We start from the raw sequence: 20,612 nt of genomic DNA, 5'->3' as shown, positions 1-20,612 counted from the left end.
TATGTTTACACTAACTCAAGGTCAGCTTTTCAGTCTTTCCTATGCACCGGTGTTTATAGTTTGTTTTGTTTTCGACTGGGTCTTTTTTGCTACCCCCCACCCTCTACTTCTGTCTGCACAAGAGAATGGGAGGGGGAGTGAAAGCCTGGGACTTGGAGATCCAAGCTGACCAACAGAATGTCTTCTATCCCATAAACATTGCACTCAGTATTAAATTGAAGAGTTAGCTGGAGACAATCTCTCTCCCTCTCTCTCTCTCTCTCTCTTCTTCTTCAGATGGCAGCCATCTTGTCTAGGGCTCCTGCGACCTACCTCTCCCTCCTCGTATTTTCCTTGGTGCACAGTGCCAGCAACTGCTGTTTGTGAGCTGAGTACAATTGCATTGCTTTACCACCATTGTTCCTATTTCTGTTTCGTTTATTTTATTTATTAAATTGTCTTTATGTCAGCCAATGAGTTTTTTTACTTTCCTGACTCTCTCCCCCAAGCCATGGGGTACAGTCTCCCACAGCTCTGAAGAGAACAAGGAGGGTGACTGTCCCAGAGCAAGAAAACCTGCAGCTCTCTAGCACTGAGTGTCGCACATCTCAGGAACCTTCCCAATTATGGGGCTATTCCCTGCTCTGGAAGAAGGAGGTTTTGTTCGAATTAAGATAAAACAGGAAGCTAAAGCAAATTCCAGTATTTTTCTTGGTTTTGAGGCAAACAGAATTCCTTTTTTTTCCCCTAGAGAATTCTCATTCCTAGTTCGTTAGAGATTATTACATAGAGAGCTGCACTTCACTAAGGAGGGATAACTTTCCACAAACTGTTTTTCAAGTGATAGGGAGTTTAAGAAATGTGCCTGCCTTCTACAGACCTTCTGGTGAGCTTCACCAAAAAAAAAACCAAAACAACCAAAAACCAAAACCAAAACAACCAAACAAAAAACCCTAAAACCAAAACCAAACAAAAAACCCCACCCACAAAAACAAAACCAAAACACACAAACCAACAACAAAAAAAAACCACAAAGAAAACAGCCTTAGCATCACCCTTGTCCTCCTCTATGTTAGGGCACTGGAGAGTGCACTTGACTTCTCTTGTTTGCGCTACACAGGTTCACAAAATGCAGGTGAAACTGATGAAAACAGAGGAAAAAACAGGTAGATGGTGCAATAACACAAGATGCATTTCCTTTGAAAACTAGAGTAAGGAAATTTTCTTGAGAGAGGTAGAGGAAGCATTGCCCATGATTTAAAACCAGCTCTGGGCCATTTGCAGTTTTAAAGCCATCTGGAGCTGGTGTTTGGTTACCAGCAAGACTCTCTCCAAATGACAGTAGATTCAGCTGGATGGGTGCAGTAGGTCCCACAGAAGATGCAGTGCCAGAGGCCAGGGGAGGCAAGCTTGCTTGTTTGGGGAAGATCACCTATGATGCTGGTGTCAGTCGGCCTCTGCCTGTCTCTTGGAATGGCTGGCTTGACACATGCTAAGCATCTGGAAGACGCCCTATTCCGCTGCTGTCTACAAGTCTCTTCTGCTTCTCAAATCATCCTAGACTTTTTCTTTTTTGAAGCACTGGATCTCAGAAAGAAGGTCAGAAAACTAGAAGTGCTCATAAAATTCTCTGAAAGTTGAAGTTCTTGTCAAGAAGCACATACAGATTATTTCTCTGGAGGAGAAAGAATAATTTCTTCAAAACACAATTCTTGTATTGTACTGTGTTTGTGGGTTTTGTTGCCCCCATTATTAATAGACTCTATTATATATCTCTTTTGCAACATTATTAATCAGCAACATGATCATTTGTTTAATAAATAGCCAGTTGTTTTTCATGTTTAAATGGGGTTGTCTTATTTTTGCTGCCTCCATTAAGAGAGAGAGTCAAGCCTCTTGAAAACACCTTTTCATTAGACCACAAATAAAAGTATTCTGCCCTAAGGAGAGTTCAGGAGGATTTTACCTAAACAATGATGCATCTTCAGTGCAATTAAGTGTAAATTTTTCAGGGCCTTTGAGTTACATACCTCCAAAACACACGAAAACAAAACAAAACACCACAAAACAACATTCGGTTTTCCAGGATTTGAATAATTAATTGTGTTAATAATTCTTAAGGGAAGAGAAAGACAAAACAGTTCAGAAGCCCTGAAAGAGGTGTATTGTTACTTTAAACACTGTACTCTCAGGAAATCAGTATTTCTATCATATTACCTAAAGTGCTAAATATAATCTCTGGATTGAACACTAATAATTCTCCAGGTATCTGCTGGACTACACTCTTTAATGGATTAACTGTTGTCAAAACTAGTTTGTTTTCTCCTTCCCAGAAGTCATATTGACTAAGACTGTCTACTTCGGCAGATTTTTTTCCTAGATCCCTGTTCCCTTTGATCCTTAAAATTTATTACTGGCGCGTAAACGTAAGGGTAGGACAGCACTGAGCCACAAAGACCCCACACAAAGCTCTCCTCCCATCCAGATGTACTGGCAGTGAGGAGCCCTGGCTGTGCCCAAAATCTCAGACCTCCAGGATGGGCACCACCGGGGCTCACTGCATGACCACCCAGTCGGGAGGGCTTCACTTCACCCATGCTGGCACATATGGACAATGAGGAATGAAAGGTTACACTAAAAAGACCAGAAATGTAGCACAGCGGAAAGCATCACATGCCTCTAGAGCAGATGGCCCGAGCAGATGGGGAAACACCTCCACGGAAGAGATGTTTAAAACCAGATCTGACAACCACAAGAGAGCCAAGATACCACCAACCCTTGCTTTCTGAGGTTTCTTCTTCTTGCCTACTCCTAAATGTGGGCTCTTGCATCTACTCTGTGGCCTCAGGATGTAGATACAGCCCCTTGGGAATCTCTCAGGCTTTTGGTTAACCACCACTGACATAAGTGCATTGGATTCATTTTCTGCTTGAGGGAAACAAACTTCTCTGTCCTCAGCACGGCAGAAGGGCGCAAGGGGCTTTGGGAAGCAGCACGTATTACTTGATTTCCTTCAGCACTTCCAATTCCACCCGCTGCTGCAGCACCCAAATTATCTGGCAAGGGAGGTAACTCCCATTGCTTGACCTGGCACAGTAAGAGGCGAATGCCTGCTGATTGGCACCGCAGCAACTCTTGGGTATGAGACTGAAAAGCCTCAGGTGATTACGATGCAAAACACCTAACAGTTCTTGACCCTGCTGCAAAAGAGAAAGTTGAGTTCATTTACTCAACTTACCTTTCACCTCTTATTTTATTACCCTTCAAACATCCTTGCAGATGCATGAACTTGCCTAGGGGTGACACATTACTCAAATCTAAAAGGCTGGAGCCCCTGAGAACAACTAGAAAATTTACCCCGAAACAAGTCAGTCTGGAGATATTTGCACCAGTTGTGATTGCTTCTTTTTTCAACTCCTTTTCCAGCCTCCCAGATGAGCTGCAGGGGACCCTAAGAAACTGGCCTGGTTTTCATGTCCAAAAGCCATCCTGGCATCCACAGCAACTCAACATTTGATTTCTGAGCTCTCTTCTGTCAGATCAATTGATAGTACATTTTGGAAAGAAACCACAAACACTTAATGAAACTATTTTATCAGACCAGAGGTAAATGCAAGATTGCAAGTAATCCTAAGAGACAGATGTCTGTAAGTTACAATAGTTGGATGTTTTTGGAGTCCATGAATACTTATATATTCACACGCATCTTAAAACCAGTGATCCAATCCAGTGTGACAGGTCCTATGCCTACTTGGTGCTCTCTGACAGTGATCATGGGGTTGAGAAAGAAAAATCTCTACCATTTTGATCTTGAAAGGCAATTTCTAGGGCTTTCTGTTTATTTTTAACTCTTGTTTTATAGATATTGAACTGAGATATCTGGACACTTGCTTTTCTATATGTATCTGTTTATGATACGCTGGTTTCTGGTATGGTGAAAGTAGCAGAGAATTTTGAAAAGCCATTTAACCTACTTTATATGAGTGGTGAGCTCTGAGGGCTTCATTTTTTTTAATTTGTTGGGGTTTGTTTGTTTGTTTTTTTGGTTTCGTTCCCGCCCCCCCTTTTCTTTTAAAACAAGGAAACCCCCATACTCAGCAGGGGAAGCTCCCCTTTATTTCTGTAGCGCAAACAAAGCACAGCTCAGCTAACACTTGGTTACTTAAAATAAGCAAACCTGCCAACATCTCAAAATAACTCAATCCCCCTACCTGAGTGCTGAAAGAGCTCATACACCACACAGGGGTAACACATGTGGGAAGAAAATTTTAAACACATTATTTAAAAAAGAAACAAAATTTATACTAGCTCTTAGCATCTTAGGCCACCTTTACTTAATTAGGCTACTTGGAATTACTCCAATTTAGTTTTCAGTGAATGTAACTTTTCTACCCACAGTTTCTCTTTGCTAAATCTGGGGCAAGCAGAAAGACAGAAGGAGCCAACCAGCTCAGCATTAAGTTATCTAACTACCTCCTACTGACAGTTTCTTCAGAAAATGTTATCAGTGATATCACACATATTATATCAAATATCCCGAGAAATAAATCTAACTCAAACAGCGATTTTGGTAAACTGAAAACTTTCTCATGTTGCACATGAAGAGGTGACTTCGTGAAAATTTTCTCTCTTAACAGCAAAGGTTTGTACATATCAAAAAGAAGATCAAAAGGTCCATTATATGTCACATTGTGGTGATTTCTGCTTCAATTTAAAAAATCTTAAGCACTAAAATAAAAATCATTATTGCCATAATCATGCATGACTGACACGTAATGCAGCTGTGGATTTGGACCATGGTGGCATCCAAGCAGTATATAATCTCTGTGCTGTGAAAATGAAATCACTTGAGATACAAACGATATGTGATTAAATTCTTTAGCCCCATGTGACCCTCGGGAATTGGACTTCCTCCCCTTATTTTGACAAAGTTGTACCTTTATATACTGGCTTGGATATAAAAAAAAAAGTGACAAAGTCCACTAACTAGAGTAAATGAGATCTCTAGAATTTTAAAAATAATACAGATGTGTTGTAAATCAAAACACAGCCAGTGTTAAGTCATTACTGTTCAAATAATTAATGAGCCTAGGCTTCCAAGATATGAAATACTATGGTTTCAGCTTCTGAGTTATTGTATGGAACTGCTGTGCAAAGAAAACAAGACAGAGAAATTAAATGAACCATGGTTTGGGAGGACCTTTTAAAAAATATTATTATTAAATGACTGGTGGTGGAGTGGGGCACACTCACGGCTTTGTGTTAGAAAAGCAAAAATCTTTGCTGAACCTAAAAATCATTTTGTTTGTTGTGTGCAGGCAGCTACCAGTAGTTCAGCATCTCCAGACAACCATGTCCTTCTCACAACATGTACCCACTGATTAGCAAGGACCAATTATTTATAAACTAGCCAAAGGTGCAGTTAGCGTATTTTGAGGACCCTGGCTATAGCATTCGCTGATGCCTTTTCCAAAGCAGCAGTAAAGCCGCTCAGACCAAGCAGGAGTCTGCCAAGTGCTCCCAAGCAGACAAGGAGCTGCCTGCAAGCCCAGCATCTGTGTTTCCGTGCAATCCACTTCCCACTGCTAAATCGCCTCTCTCCTTCCAGCTGAGAAGTTTTAAGCAACACACTTCCAAGCGAGAGGCCGTGAGCAGCCTTTACTCACATACCTGTTTCGTCGGGCGAGCTCAGCGAGGCGCTGTCCTGGGACAGCGTGGTCCAGCTGGAGTCCTCATCGCTCGGCGCCAGGTTTTGAATCCTATGGAGCGCACAATCTGTTTTGGCCCCAGTCTTGGGGTGGTCTTTCTTAGTCTCAGGGCTTGACGACACCGTGGCAACTTGGCCATCCTCTGGGCTTGATATCTTGTTTTGTTTCCGGGGCAGGACTTCCCCGTTGACAGTAACAGTAGAAGCCTGGCTGTTGCTTTGTGCAGATTTATCTTCCATCGCAACTAAACTCTGCTCTAGCTCTCTAGCAGACGTCTCTAGATCTGCGTAGTAATTCAGGAAGCTCTTGGTCCTCCTTGGCTGTGAGGGTAATATTTCACAGCCAGAGGAATCCTGCGGGATCAGCTCTTTGCCCTCAGACTTCTCAGAAGTTACGTTTACGCCCGCCGTGGTACTGAGGTTTTTGTTGGGATCCTGCTGTCCCTGCTCAGCGGCTTTCCTGAGCTGGTTTTCTCCATTCTTCACCAGTTTTATATTAGCAGAGCTGTTCCCCAGAAGGGGTTGCGCTGCTGGATCAGAAAGACCCATGGCTGTCTGAATGTTAGTCAGTGCGTACTTTTTCCTGCATTTTGGAGGGGTGCTGTTCTTGGTCTCCGTGAGCCTGATTTCTGCATTCAGAAGTTCGTTATGAGAGGAGCGCAGGTTGAGGGTGTTGGGCGGGGTGGCAGGGTTGTTGCGGTTCACAACGTCCATTGTGCTGCTGCTTGCCATAAACACAGCCAGCGCGTCCACACTGGAATCGACTAGAAAAGCAAGAGAGACACTGGTGAAACACGTTCGCTGTGTAGACTGATTCACTAGGGCTTCTGGTCAAAGGATGTGCCACTTTACATAACTGTTTTACAGCAGGAAAACTGCCACAACCTAAGTGGCTAAGAGAATAGACAAAAGCTTGGCTTATTAAATAAGGAAAAACAGAGACAGACAAAATACAGAGATCATCAGGACCATGAAGCTGAGAAAAAGAACAAAGCATGACCCTTATACAAGGCTATTTTAGAGTAGTTTTTTTGCATCTGGTTGTTGCAGGTAGGCTTGGGGACAGAAGAGGTGCCCTTTGCAAATGCGTGGGAGTCCAGAATATGCCCTTACCATCATTTCATTTTAGTATTTCACCTGTACCTCTGATGGAGGAGAGGAACTCCTTCAATGCTCATCACTAGGAATTAGAAAATTTGAGAAATTTCTAAGCAGACTGCAATCAGATGCTGCTCCTTTTTTCATCTAGGGTAGAAATCAACCATGGTTAATTTGAAGCATGACTGTCCCGTCAGCTCTTGCCTCTTAACGCTTGCATCTTCTCTGCAATTTGTCGTGTTTTGAGGTTTTTTCGTTTTTTTTGTTTTTGTTTTTGTTTTTGTTTTTAAGGGGGAAGTAGAGGGTCAGAAGGCAGGGAGTACATAGAGTATTTTGCAATTCTGTATTTGATTTTTTGGGGGGCGGGAATCTCTTAACAAAATATCCTGCTCTAATTCAATCAACTTCAAAAAAGAGCTGCTCTGGAAATGGAGATGGCTCACTGTTTCTACAGCTCACAAATTTCAAACTGAAGGATAAAACATATCCTAGGGCAGAGTACACATTATTCCACAGTTAAATAAAACCATTCCTTTGCCTATTTAAGACCAGTTTCTGATTTTTATTAGCCAGGCAAACAGCTCACATTTTGAAAAATATTGAGCTTGTTGAGCAAATAGATTTCTAGACTATTAAAAAAGATCAAAACTATATTTTTTTGAAAACTATCATTTGCTCCTGTACTGCCTGTTTACGGCTCCCACTAATCTGCACAAATACTCCATGAACACCTCCATTTACATACCGTAGTAATCACTGTTGTTTGACACCTGGCAACCAAATTAGAAGCCAATTAATAAATCATTCCCATCTGCCACAGCATGAAACACCCTTTCTGTTGTTCCTAATTCTCAGATATCACTGCTTACATTGCACATAAAAACACGTCTGTGGCTTCTCCAGGAGTGAAAAGCTGTAATTTGAGCTAGCTGATGACAGATCATTCCAGCAGAGTTGTGCTACATCCTTGTATATTTGATATACAACAGACCTGACTGCTGTGCAGATTTACAGGAGATTAAATATATGGGTTTTAAAAGAACACCAACATAAACACAGAGCGAAAAGGAGCACTTCACAACGTTACCTAAGCACATACACAGTTCCCAGTGTTGCGTCTCCTTTGACGTGCTATCAGAGCTGCACACTTCCAACATCACTCTGGTTCATTTAAAACCAAGCAGACCGAGTATACTCTGTTCCCTGAATCACCCACCTAGAACAACTTCTGAAACTTGTTCAAAACAGAATTAAAACTAAATTTTACCAATGTTCACGTCTGCCATTTCCTCAAGGCCCAGTCAGTCAGTCCAGACCAAGTGTAAATTCTTCATAAGACCCCATGCACACCGTGCTTAGGGAACAGTTAGCAAGCAATCTACAGACAATTTCTGCTTTAGCTGCAACAGACTGCTAAAACACAACCATCACATACTTTAAAGGAGCTTTATAAATGTACTTCTCATATAAATACATCAATAAATGTTGCTTTCTGCATCTAGCCTAAAACCAACCAAGTCTAAGCAAGGTTACATCTGATCCTACATAATGTTACCAAAGTACATGTTTTAATCTGAAAACAGGAAATGGCCTGTGTTGATGGACTGGGTGCTTCTTTCTGAATTAGTTAAAATTTTGACAATCTGGAAGTCACATAAAAAATAAATTAATAGGGCAGGATAATTTTGACCCACTGCCTGACCTTTAGAACATATGGAATTGCACAGGATCTACCAATTTCACTAGATTCTATTTTACTTTTTGCTTCAGCAAATTAAAGCAAGCATTTATTTTTTTCATCAATAAATACAACTGTCACAATCTTGAACAATACTAAAATTTATTTTTGCTCTTTATTACAAGCGAGTTGCTTCATCCAATGTTTGCCACTATTTTTTCCACTGAACAAATTTCTTAAAAAAATAATCTTCTCAGATAAAGCTGAGATCTGCCTGCCAGATTATCTTTAGCCAGTCTCCTGCCATTAACATTTCACTTATTAAAAATACTCTAAGAATAAGCACATAGAAACATTGAAACAAAATGTATTGTTTGACTAATCTGCTTGCTAAAGCTTCCCCATGGATTTATGATGAACACCAGCACACAGAGCCAAAGCCTCTAGAAGTCTTCGTGACCCAGGCAGCGTTAAGTTGGGTTGGTGTATGATCATAAGCAGAAAACTGTCAAAATGAGCCTTTCACAAGACACTACCTCCCCTCCTGACCCCCTTTTCAAACGATCCATTGATAAATCATCCTGATCAAATCACCAATGGATGTGCAAACAGTACCACCAGGTGCGCACAGAGAGGAGCAGGTTGTCCTCTCAAAGGACAGGCGCCTGCTCGTTGGCCATCACCCTGCAACCTAGCATCCCTCCACTCTCAGAAACAGATATAAAAGCATGAAAAAGGGAAGCAACACAAGAGGCAAAAAGAGAACAAGAAATACAGATGGGATGGGGCAGGTCTTGCATCTCAAGGGCAGAAGTTGCTACCAGACCAGGACTAACTAAAGTGCTGGAAAATGTCTGTAGGCAAGGAAATGCTTAAATGCACTGAAAAAGCCCTAAATTGCATAGCAGAACAGCATAAGAAAAAAGAGCAATAGCCTGTCCCTCCTCCTTTATACAGGACACAGTGACGCTTGAAACACATCACGTTTCCCAGAGGAAGCACATCCCAACTTTCTAATTAAAAAATTCAAGGAAATGTAGCATCTTCCTGTGCCTGTAATTCCAAGACCAAAATTCCCATCGCTGACTTCCCGTATTTTTTGCTTTGTCTCTCCCACTGACCCTGCCTCCTTCGTCCCAGGGAGACCTAACGCAGATCCAACCAGCTCCCTGGGTCCGAGGTCCTGTACCCAGGCACCACATCACAGGCAGACCCCGTCCCCCTGCTCGGGTAGCTCCTCATGCTGCTTGGCCACCGGTACAGACAACACTACTGGCACAGGGCACCCTTTTTTCAGCTCCTCTGCCTTCTGCTGAAAAGCAAATGCAAATGGATGAGCAGACCAGGAGTCACTGAGCTGATCCATACCTCAGTTAAAGCAGATCAACAGTGGTAAGTTATAAGTGAGTAACAACAAGGTAATAGAATAAAAAATACTGGACTCTGGTGAAAAACTAGGAATAATTAGGATGTTATCAGTACTGGGAAAAATTAGGATATTATTAAAATGTTAGCACTTAAGTAGGTAGAGGACCTGTCATGGCAATTTATTAATGATTTCAGCTTGCTTACTTTTTAAAACAAAACAGTCTCAACTGCATACTTCTAATGTTTACAAACATACCTACAGATATAGATTAATATGCTTTCCCCATTATAATGTGTTTAACACAAAGCAGCCTCAATTTTCTAAACATCATAATCATACAAATAATACTATTACTTGAATGGCTTTTACTGTTTTTCAAACTTGTCATAGGTCTTACAGAGCTGGAAGAAGGATAGAGAAAATACCACTGTAAACACAAAACTATGCATGGCCAAGTTGTCTTTACTTCTAATAAGATCTTTTTGCATTGTACTGTCTATAGGAATAGTTTTGAAAAAGCAGAATAGAGAGTTTATTCAAAAAGGCACTGTAAACAGAAATGAAAGTGCTTGCTCTTTTTCATGTGTAAGTGCACAATGAAAGTGAAATATGGGCCTGGGAGGAGACAGAAGAAAAAGAGGAAAGTTTCGTATATTTGCATAGCATAATCTTTTAAAGGGCATCTGACCTGGAAGTACTTCTGACATGGCTCACGGGGCGTCAGCAATGCATCAGGAAATAGATTATAATTTCAAATCTGAAAAGAGGGATCATTTAAGAATTAAAACCAAAGGAAAACACAAAATAAAAATACCACATTTCAGAAGCTCCTGAGAGACATTAAGCATTCTAAACAAACCCTGGAATGTAACAGTGAGGCTCTTTTGAGCTTTTAATGACATTTGACAGTCATTAAAATACAGGAGGGGCTAGTATACAGAAATGAGAACAATTTAAAATAATTATTACTTTTTTTCTTAATGTACAATTTACTAGGAGCAGGAGTTCAAAAATATTTTCCAGTTTTAATCAACATACTGTAGCAAAAATTTCATTGCATTAGAAAATTACCTAACTACAGCTTAGACAGGAAACTACACCAGTGTTGGTACAAATAACCACAGCAGTACGGCAGGTTCACATGAAAACCTGCAGAATGAGACCCAGCATATGAAACTAAGCAGCATAGTCTGCAGCGCTGATCCCAAGGAGGGAATCACAAAAAGCAAGCCAGGCAGCAAGCTCCTGCACAAGACCCTTTCCAGGCCATCTTCTCACAAGTAAACCATTTTGCCTTAAAGCCTCTGGTTTGGATGTGAATGACGCATACGGTAGGAGCCAAGGTATTTCTATGCACTTACGACTGTATCTGCCATAGTGTCTAGGAAACACTGGAAAGAAATAATACAAACCTTTACATAATGTAGATTTCCTTTCTGCAAAGTCATCTGTTGAGTACAAACGTTAAATGACTATCTTGTGCCATGGGGCTACAGCCTCAGGTCCTGTTCGCTTCAGCTCTAGTTAAAGCCTAAGCAGCTAGAGAAATTGTCCCCATTATACAACAATCGCAACCAAACACTACCTAACTCCCTCTGCTTCAGAGGGCACATTCCAATTTTTAAAACATTAATTCTTAATTAAGTATCCTAACATGGTTGTCTGCTCACATCCATATTCACTCTTCAACTAGGACCAGCTAAAAGGTAAGAGCTAAACAGATGTCAGCAAAAAGCATCCTAATAAAGTCTACATTTATATTAATGTAGCTGAAATCAGAATCAAGACTAGAAGCTTTCTTAAGTGTCAACACTGTGCTCCTTCTTGCCTACATATCTACACACATTCCAGGGGCCATTAATCACTGTCAGGAGGGAAAAGGAAGAAAAGCACTTGAATGAAGTGCTGCGGTAGATCAGAACAACCAACAATGTTCCTGCAGCCAGTGGTTTTCTTCTTGCTACTCCCTCCAGCAATGGTATCTCTGCTGGACTGAGTTTGGAAATTGGAAACACCGCTGCCCTCTCCGCTCCACCCTCACTCTGTCGCACATCAGAAGAAAATCACCACTTTGACCTGCTCACTAAATGCAGTTTCTTCCATTCCCAGCTATCTCTGCTTCACCTGAAATCACCATCCGGTTACCAGCTCTCTGTCCTGGCTCCTCCTTCCCCCAGAGGCACCCTGTCAGCCCCTGCTACCCCAATAATTACATTTTAACTCGTAGAACTAATCATACTGCCAACCCACTGCAACAGCCCAGCAGCAGTGCTGTCTCTTCTAGTGATGCTCTTATTAATGAAAATCCATAACGCTGATCTGTCTTTAAATAATGTTATTAACGAAAAAACAACTTCAGATCCTGCAATGAGTTCTGGCACTCAAGTGAAGTATATGACTTCCCATTTGCCATTTTTCCCCTCCCCACTCCTAAACAGCCAAATTCCTCATCCAGCAAAAATTCAAAGACAAGATGCCCCTCAGAATCAAATCCTAACAGCTACAAAGGAAAAAGAAACACAAGAAAAATAATAATGAAAAAAGGAAACAGGCTAAATCCATTGCTTCTTTACTTACAATTTTATTAAGGTAGATAGTCAAATATGCACTGATTATTTAGAGATACCTGAAACACTACACTGCAGATGACCAGGGTCATCTTATGCTACTGGAGTATTTCTAAATCAAGCAATTATTTGGAGAACAAAGAGTAATTCTTTCATATACATAAGGCATAACCATGACATGCAATCATGACTAATCCTGCATTTAGTAAGGGAAATATTTTTAGTGTGCAAAATGGCACACTAAGTCTTTTCCAAATTCAATTTTCTACCTTTTATTAGATTTCCCCCCTTGTGCAGAATGGAATTGTCTGGCAAGCAAAAGCAGTGTTCTCATGGCAAGAAGGAGGAGCGTGTTTTATCTATCAGCTACTCGCAAGCACAGACAATAAGACCTTCTGTCATCGGATCTATGCATTCACAGCTACATGTGCTAACTCAACCTCGGTCATTTTTTCTAATCCTGCTGTGGAAATTAAACTTCTGAGACTTCACATTTTTATTTTCTTTTTATTTTACACCTATGTATAAATTACTCAATTGCTACAATAATATCACACCTCGGATTCATTTTTAAAAGTTAAAAACAAGTCTGCTTTAAATGCACACACTAATAGAGGGCACAAGCACAAACTTCCTTCTCTCTTACACAGAAACACAAACTCAGAAACTGTAACTTAAATTTCTGCAACTAAGATGACCAACAAAGCAAGAAGGACTTGGTCCTCCATATTCTGCAACTTCAATCTCAAGTGCCACCCAAAAATACCTCGTAGCAAGTCTGAAGGTAAACAACGTGTAATAAAACCTGATCAGAATTACCAAACCCAAAGCATGATCCATAAGAAAAAGAAAACTAGGATAAGCTGTTTCAGGGAAAAAAGGCAACCAAAAAGCTTTGTAGGACAGGCAGCCTACCCATATGCTTAATGGAGTCACAGAAAGAAATCGGTGGCCATGGATTTGGCACAAAGAAATGACTTAGACTGATTCAAACTGAGTCCACACAAGGGATTTTTCAGCCCCACATAAACTTAGATCATTGACAGCTCCTACACCAGGAAGCAGAACCATTCAAAAAGACGATTGATTCCTGAACAGGGCTAAAGAAACCCTCAGGGTCCAGCACCAGCTTTTCAGCTGTTTGTCATGGTACCAGTCCAATACCAAGCTCTATGATCAGGAGTCACAGGCAGCAAATGTAGGAAAAAGATTAAGCACAGGTCACAGTATTATTAACAGAAGGAGTAAAAAAGTTGACTAAGCCCCTGCCAGATGCAACCGATGAGTTTAAAAAAATTATTATCATTATTCTTATTATTATCATTAACCACCTCCCACACATCTTATCTGTGGCCCTGTTACTTGCAGCTTGCAAACATTTGGCTGCTTCTGCAAAGCCCAGAAACAACACTGCATACTCCCGAGCACAATCCATATCTCCAAGAACAAGTAACCACATGCACATAAACACAGACATTTCAACTTCTCTTTGTTAACTAATATACCAATGCCCTTTAGAACAAGGCCTTTGAGGCACTGCAGCGTGTCCAGAGAAGGGCATCAAAGCTGGCAAAGGGTCAGGAGAACAAAAATTTTAAGGAGCAGCTGAGGGAACTGAGGCTATTTAGGCTGCAGGAGGCTGAGGGGACACCTTATCACCCTCTACAACTATCTAAAAGAAGGTTGTAATGAGGTGGGTGTAACTCCCAAGTAACTAGAAATAGGACAAGAGGAAATGGCTCGAAGTTGCGCCAGAGGAGGGTTAGATCGGATATTAGGAAAAGTTTCCTTACTGAAAGAGTGGTCGAGTACTGCATCAGGGTGCTCAGGGAGGTGGTGGAGCCATCATCCCTGGAGGTCTTCAAAAGTGTGTAGATGCGGCACTTCAGGACATGGTTTAGTGGGCATGGTGGTGTTGAGTTGATGGCTGGACTTGGTGATCTTAGAGGTCTCTCCCAACCTTAATGATTCTATGATTTTGTATTTTAACATTTATACTTCTGATGCCCTGGCATCACGAGGACGAGGGCCACGAAGGTGATCAGAGGGCTGGAGCACCTCCCCCATGTAGACAGACTGAGGACTTGGGGCTATTCAGCCTGGAGAAGAGAAGACTCTGGTGGGACCTTATTGTGGCCTTCCAGTTGCTGATGTGGTCCTACAGGAAAGCTGGGGAAGGACTTTTTACAAGGGCCGGTAGCGATAGAATGAGGGGAAATGGTTTTAAACTGGAATAGGGTAGATTCAGACTAGATACTACAAAGAAATTCTTTACTGTGAGGGTGGTGAGACACTCCAACAGATTGCCCAGGGAAGCTGTGGATGCCCCCTCCCTGGAAGTGTTCAAGGCCAGGTTGGACATGGCTTTGGGCAACTTGGTCTGGTGGGAGGTGTCCCTGCCCATCTTTAAGGTCCCTTCCAACCCAGACCATTCTATGATTTTGTAATTTCACCTGCTACAACTTCATCTGTCCTCTGAATTACACATAATAAATTTATGGCTAGTTACACATTAAGCTCTTATCAAGGTTATCCAGAAATATTTTTACCCTCAAATTATTCAGACTGGTAACAATAGTTTTGAGCCACCTATTGTCACTGCCTCATAGTTGAGATCTTAAAATGCATTTGAAACAGCATGGTACACTAAAATTGTTTTCTTGTTACTATAAAGTTGTACTTAGTGTCAAATTTGGCCCTACAGATGAAAATCTGAAAATTAACTAAATGGGAAATAATCTTTCAGTAGACTCTTTACAACTGTATATGAAAAGAAACAAAGAATATGTGTATATCAAAAGTCTCAATAGAAAGAATGAAAAACTTGAATTCCATTAATTCATAAGTGCTTGCAAATAATTTCAAGTTGCTAACAGTAAGTTGAGACTTGTGAGCAAAAATAAAGTCCAAGTCATAGTAGCAGAACAGAGCATTAGACTGATTGCCAGGTTTTGCAAAATGAGACTATCAGGGCTCTCAAAGAGAAGAAAAGTTTTTGCACATTGACAAGACTGCTTCTGTTCCACATACATTAAAAACATCTGCACTTCACCAAGGTAAGGCTATTATATGTACACTTTTAACTACATCTGCTAAAACTTTCTTAAAGTTGAACTCAGATGTCCTACCCACATATCCCTTGCTTCCAGTAAAGGAACAGGATACATTGCAGAGCACAGGATGCATCAAACCAGAAGTCGTCTCCACATTTGAAGTCTGTTTTTCCATTAAAAACTGAACTAAAATAAGGCTTATGACACAGAGAGCTACATCTCAACAAGGCTGAAAGTTGCCAGCAAAGATATGTTTTGTTTTCAACCGAACGGTAATGGGACAAATCAGAAGTATTTCAAAACATACAGTTTATAAACCAACTGCTGCAGTACTGCTTACTGTAGGCAAGTAGATCACCTTGAGAATGCTGTTTTACTATGCTGAGAAGCTTCTACCCATAGTGCTCATACATAAAGCAAAGCCACATGCTCATAAAGTCCAAGTATTGTATCTGCTTTATGGTCCCCATAAACTAAGCAGATCAATCCATAATAAAGTGGACGGAGAACATTACCAAAAAAGCAACTGCACTTACTGGCATTTATATTACACTGAAGTGCGGCTAAAAGTGGGCTCAGTTTCAACAAGGAGCAAACTTGGCTGAAGAAGGCACTGAGCAAGTGGAAAAGAACAAGCTAGTGCTATTACTGGCCTGAATTTCAACAAGGAGTCTTGAGTTCTTGATGTGCCAGCCAAAATCCTCTACTCCTTTTTCTTATCTACAATCTCGCAGAAACTGGGGTTCCTGTGGAAATTCAGTACCATGAGCTCCTCCTTGGGTGTGAGGTGCCTCTTTGAGTGAGTTTTCTGTCACTCCACAGGCAGCTCCAAGCCCACAGAGCCACTCCACAGTACTTTTTCATACCAATTCACCTTGGGCTAATGATAGCAATGTAATGTAATTACTCACATGGGCTGGAAGTTTGGGGGTTTTTCAGAGGTCTGCTGCTATTTACAATGTCACCATTCTCGTATTTGTTTCCTTATTTCACTGCAAAAAAGCTAGGACTTCCCTGCAGTTTCACTAAGCAACAGCTCCCTTGCAAGACCAGCAGTGGGGGATTGCCCCAGAGCAAACAAGGTTTGCTCTTTGTGAAGCTGAAGAGACACAGGCAGAGCAGGAATTTGAGCGTTCCTGGAGGGAAACCAAACCCCAAGTTTACAAAGTCAACCCTGCTTTCAAGTATATTGAATTATTTATAAGTGCAGCTCTAGCATGGGACATGACCAGAAAGAACTGAGAGTCAAACCTATCCCCTCCACAGTCCAGGGAATCCGTAAGGGATATTCCCTTTCATCTTTATCCTTGACTTATGAACATTTAATCAAAACGGCATTTCCCCAAAAAGGTTTGCTTGGAGAAGGGGGGTGGGAGAGGGAATCACCCCCCATCAGAAGTTAATGAAATAAAACTCCAGTCAGCCCTAGTAATTCTATTGGCAGAATTATATCAGTAAATCACTCTGTGTGGACCCTAGCCTGAGTAGTAAGTAAGTAAGTAAGAGATGCCTAATAGTTCACAAAGAAACAGAAGTACACCTTTGCCTGCCACAAATCCAGAGGGTGAATTCAAGGTGGGAGATGCGGCAGCAAGGACTGGTTGCAGGGCTCCAGACGCAAGCGGGTCCTTTCCTCCCGATGGATGTTGAGCCACCGCAGGACTGTGCCTCTGCCCCAGCACACTCCAAAGGCCACCAAGAGCCAAAAACTACCACCCACAAACTCCTGCATTTCCTCACTTTTAATGTTTCCTCACAAAACTGTGCTTTTTACTATTACTATTGTTTAAACCCTTCCTGAGCATTTAATGTCAGCAGAATGGCACTGGCACCAATTCAAGTTTCTCCAAAATTCTTTGCTCAGATTTCTATATCATGCAAATCACTACAAGTAACTAAAATAAATTAATTGTTATACTGGGGACAGGATATGCATGGACAATCTGTTAAAAAGTTTTTTTCCAGACTTACAACACCCTTTTATTCTGTGCTCAGAAAAAAAAAAAAACAGTATGAAAGAAAATTTGAGACTATCTAAACAACACAAACAGGACCATGTTTTCAGGAGAGCTGCTGAAGTCCAAGCAGAAAAGTATATTTTATTAGCAAATATTAGAAAAATATAAATATAAACAAAGCTCAGGAGAAATTCCTGAAAGCAATCTGTTTACAAAACTGAACTTCTCAGTAGCTGAGGACTGTACATCCTTAGTCTGTGTTTTTCACAAGAAAGACCCAGAAAAGAAAAAATAAAACACAACCAAACAGCACACGAGAGAGTGTTAAATCAGGACAAGCAGTGCTAGACAGAGCCAGGGATACACCTAGGACTGCTTTGCTTATTGGTAGTAATCAAGGGAGATCAGATCATTCCTCTTTAATTACACTTTTAAGAAGTCTAAACTAGCATGCACCTGTTAAATTCACAGCTTTTTATTTTACATTGTAAACACAGACCTAATTCTTCCCTTCACGGACTTTATTTAGGTATATACATCTATGATTCTACATACATATGTAGAGACAGAAGATAAAAGTCAGGGACTAAGACTTAAGGCTGCACCAAGTTCTCAACGGCACAACATTAAGATTGCAGCAACTGTGAATGTGAAGTGCAGTAGCTGAGATGGTGCGATTGCTCATTATTTCTGCGAAGAACACAAAAGCAAAATGATGTATTTTACCAGCATTTTCATTGAGATCTAATCTGCTATCAGAGATTTCATTATGATCCACGTTTCCCAAAGGCTGGGCAATTTCAATGCCATTATTGTTGGATGTCCAAAGCACTGATTATGTTAGGCACCGGGAAGTTGCACATATCATACAGTAACAAAACCAGAAAATAAACCAAGTTTCCTGGCTTAGAAACCCTGACAGGTTAAGGAAAGGGGAAACTTGGCTTAACAAAAGCATAAATCAACCATGAAGTAGATATTTTGATATCTCTGTCCTCAGACAGAGGGAGCTCTGGCATCAATTGATTCTGACGCAAGTTTCAGCCCTGGCAGCTGATGGGAACCCAGCATTTCCTCAAGCAAACAATTCCACTTTTTTGCTGTCTGCAACTGCTCAAGAGGAAAAATATCCTAGGCTCTTCTAGTAAGAATTTAATGTCCACTACTTGTTCTAACTAGGAATGGGAAAGACTCTGAGCTTCTAGCCTAGGCACAAGACATGGATATCATGGCCTGCAGTATACAAAGAGGTCATGCTTGAAGGCTGGTGTCTAGGTTTAATGTCAAGTGATTCAAACAGATCAGTTCAATTCTGACCACCAGAGACCTGTCAAAACTGTACCAACCATTTATTTCCTCCATTCCTAGTATAGACAATATCACAACGTTAAGACACAAGACAAGCTCTTTGGAAAAGTAGTACCTAAGTTGGCTCTAGCGCACCATTTTAACACACATCTTCATGACATCTATGACTATTCTGAAGCAGAGAGTAGACATACTTTACTGCCTCCTAAGATTTAGCCTTGGGATTAGGAAGAGCCCCACAAAGTCAAGTCCTGAATACAGGACCTCACCACGCAGTTCATCATGTTTGATGGCAAAGCCACCATAGGAAGTCCCCATCCTGGCACAGCTGTAAACTCTGGCTGCAGTTAACTACTTGCATCAGCCAAGGCAAGTCTGTGTGGAGCTGGATGCCTGAAGTGATCAAGGCTTTTCAAAGGAACAGAAAGAACAGTACAGAAGGGAGAGCTTCTTAAGCTGGCTTTGATGTCAAGAAAAGTCAGATGGATCATGGTGTTCTGCTACAACAGAACGAAGAGTGAATACAAAAGTTAACCCACCTCAGCTTCACCTCAGCAGCCTGGGGGATCCATAGAAAGTGCATGAGGAGCAGCAGCCTTCTGGAGTGGGGGTATTACCCCACATCGCTCTTTAAGGAAGGCCACGTCAGCTTATTTCACACAGCCTACACTGGGGAACCACTGTGGTGTGGTAGTGCCATCTACACCAGCATCACAGATGTCTGCTTAGTCAGTGGAAGAGGCACGTGATAAAGTTTTCGGAGCTGTCACTGCACTTTTACAGAAGACAACCTTCAGTAGAAGATAATGTTAATATCATAGAATAGGATACAATTTAGAAGAAAAAAACAACATGAATAATATTGAACTCAAGCATATAAGTAATCTGAACTGCAGACATTAGTAGCAGTTATAAAAATTAAAGCTATAGTGCACAGTGACATTTTAGGATAAGCTCAAACAGTTTATTAATGTGAAGGTATCCAGTATTAAAAACTTGGGATGGGAGTGAAACGGAATAGCAGCTAAACTTTTGAACCCTATAATAAATAAAGTTGGAGCCCTTGAACACAAAACACAGCACACTGCAGTAGACTTGGTCAAGTCACACTGCAAGCCACTTTTAAAAATTCTAGAAAATACCTTTGCGGTTTAAACATAAATCAATATACTTACCATTTGGGTACACACACAGGAGAGCTGGCATCGATTAGAATATGTCAGCATCCTTTATAAATACTACTTCAACATTTATGAACTTAGCAGCCTTCAAAGGTAATAAAGCGACAAATAAATTAGACCAATTGCATACATACATGAGCTGCTTGGCCGATAGTGAGCCCCCGGGTACCGCCTGCCCATAGTGCCAGTCAGCACATTACTGCACGCTGTCAGCTGCTTTCAAAGTACAGATCGAAACGCTTAACTGAGGGAGAAGAGAGAAAAAAAACAAGGGTGAAGATTTAGTACCACAACTGTATCTTTTTCATTAAAATGCTAATGACCCCTACAAATATCAGCATAACTACGTCTATAAATTATTCATAGTCGTGTTGTCAGAGAAGATGAACTGTTGTGCTATACACGCAGCACAAATTTATTATTAGCGGTTGGTCTCCATTAATAAGCCCACATAAATTATAAGGCACAAAGAAGTCTCAGATCATACAGTAGCTCCTCTTGGCCCATGATAGAGACAGAACCACAAACACTGCAAGACAAGGGTTTGCTGCTTTTGGCTTTAAATACAGTTAGCCAGCAGGTGAGACTTAATAACAGTGCTGTCTTAAATCATGTGAAGCAATCATTAAGCAACAAGTTTATCAACAGTTTGCTATAGAAGTGAAAAACTTATCCATGCTACAAAACACTCATTACTTTGAATCTGTCCCTAAA

At 41.0% G+C, this 20,612-nt stretch overlaps 1 protein-coding gene across 1 annotated transcript in view; it reads right to left on the bottom strand.

Moving 5' to 3' along the window:
• Positions 1-20,141, bottom strand: part of LOC104548353 (amyloid beta A4 precursor protein-binding family B member 2-like) — a gene marked incomplete at its 3' end in the record, with an annotated part of 46,887 nt that extends 26,746 nt beyond the window's left edge. Inside the window, exons 1-3 of the mRNA XM_010194348.1 lie at positions 20,033-20,141; positions 10,520-10,588; positions 5,650-6,450 (exon numbers count right to left, since the gene is read on the bottom strand). Of these exons, the coding sequence (XP_010192650.1) occupies positions 5,650-6,450; positions 10,520-10,538 (820 nt within the window). The remainder of the gene's footprint in view (positions 1-5,649; positions 6,451-10,519; positions 10,589-20,032) is intronic.
• Positions 20,142-20,612: the final 471 nt, after the last annotated feature.

The sequence above is a fragment of the Mesitornis unicolor genome, unplaced genomic scaffold, assembly GCF_000695765.1.
Source record: "Mesitornis unicolor isolate BGI_N332 unplaced genomic scaffold, ASM69576v1 scaffold13011, whole genome shotgun sequence".
NCBI lineage: Eukaryota > Metazoa > Chordata > Aves > Mesitornithiformes > Mesitornithidae > Mesitornis > Mesitornis unicolor.
Note: the sequence above shows the minus strand (reverse complement) of the source record. Positions and strands in the feature narration are given on the sequence as shown.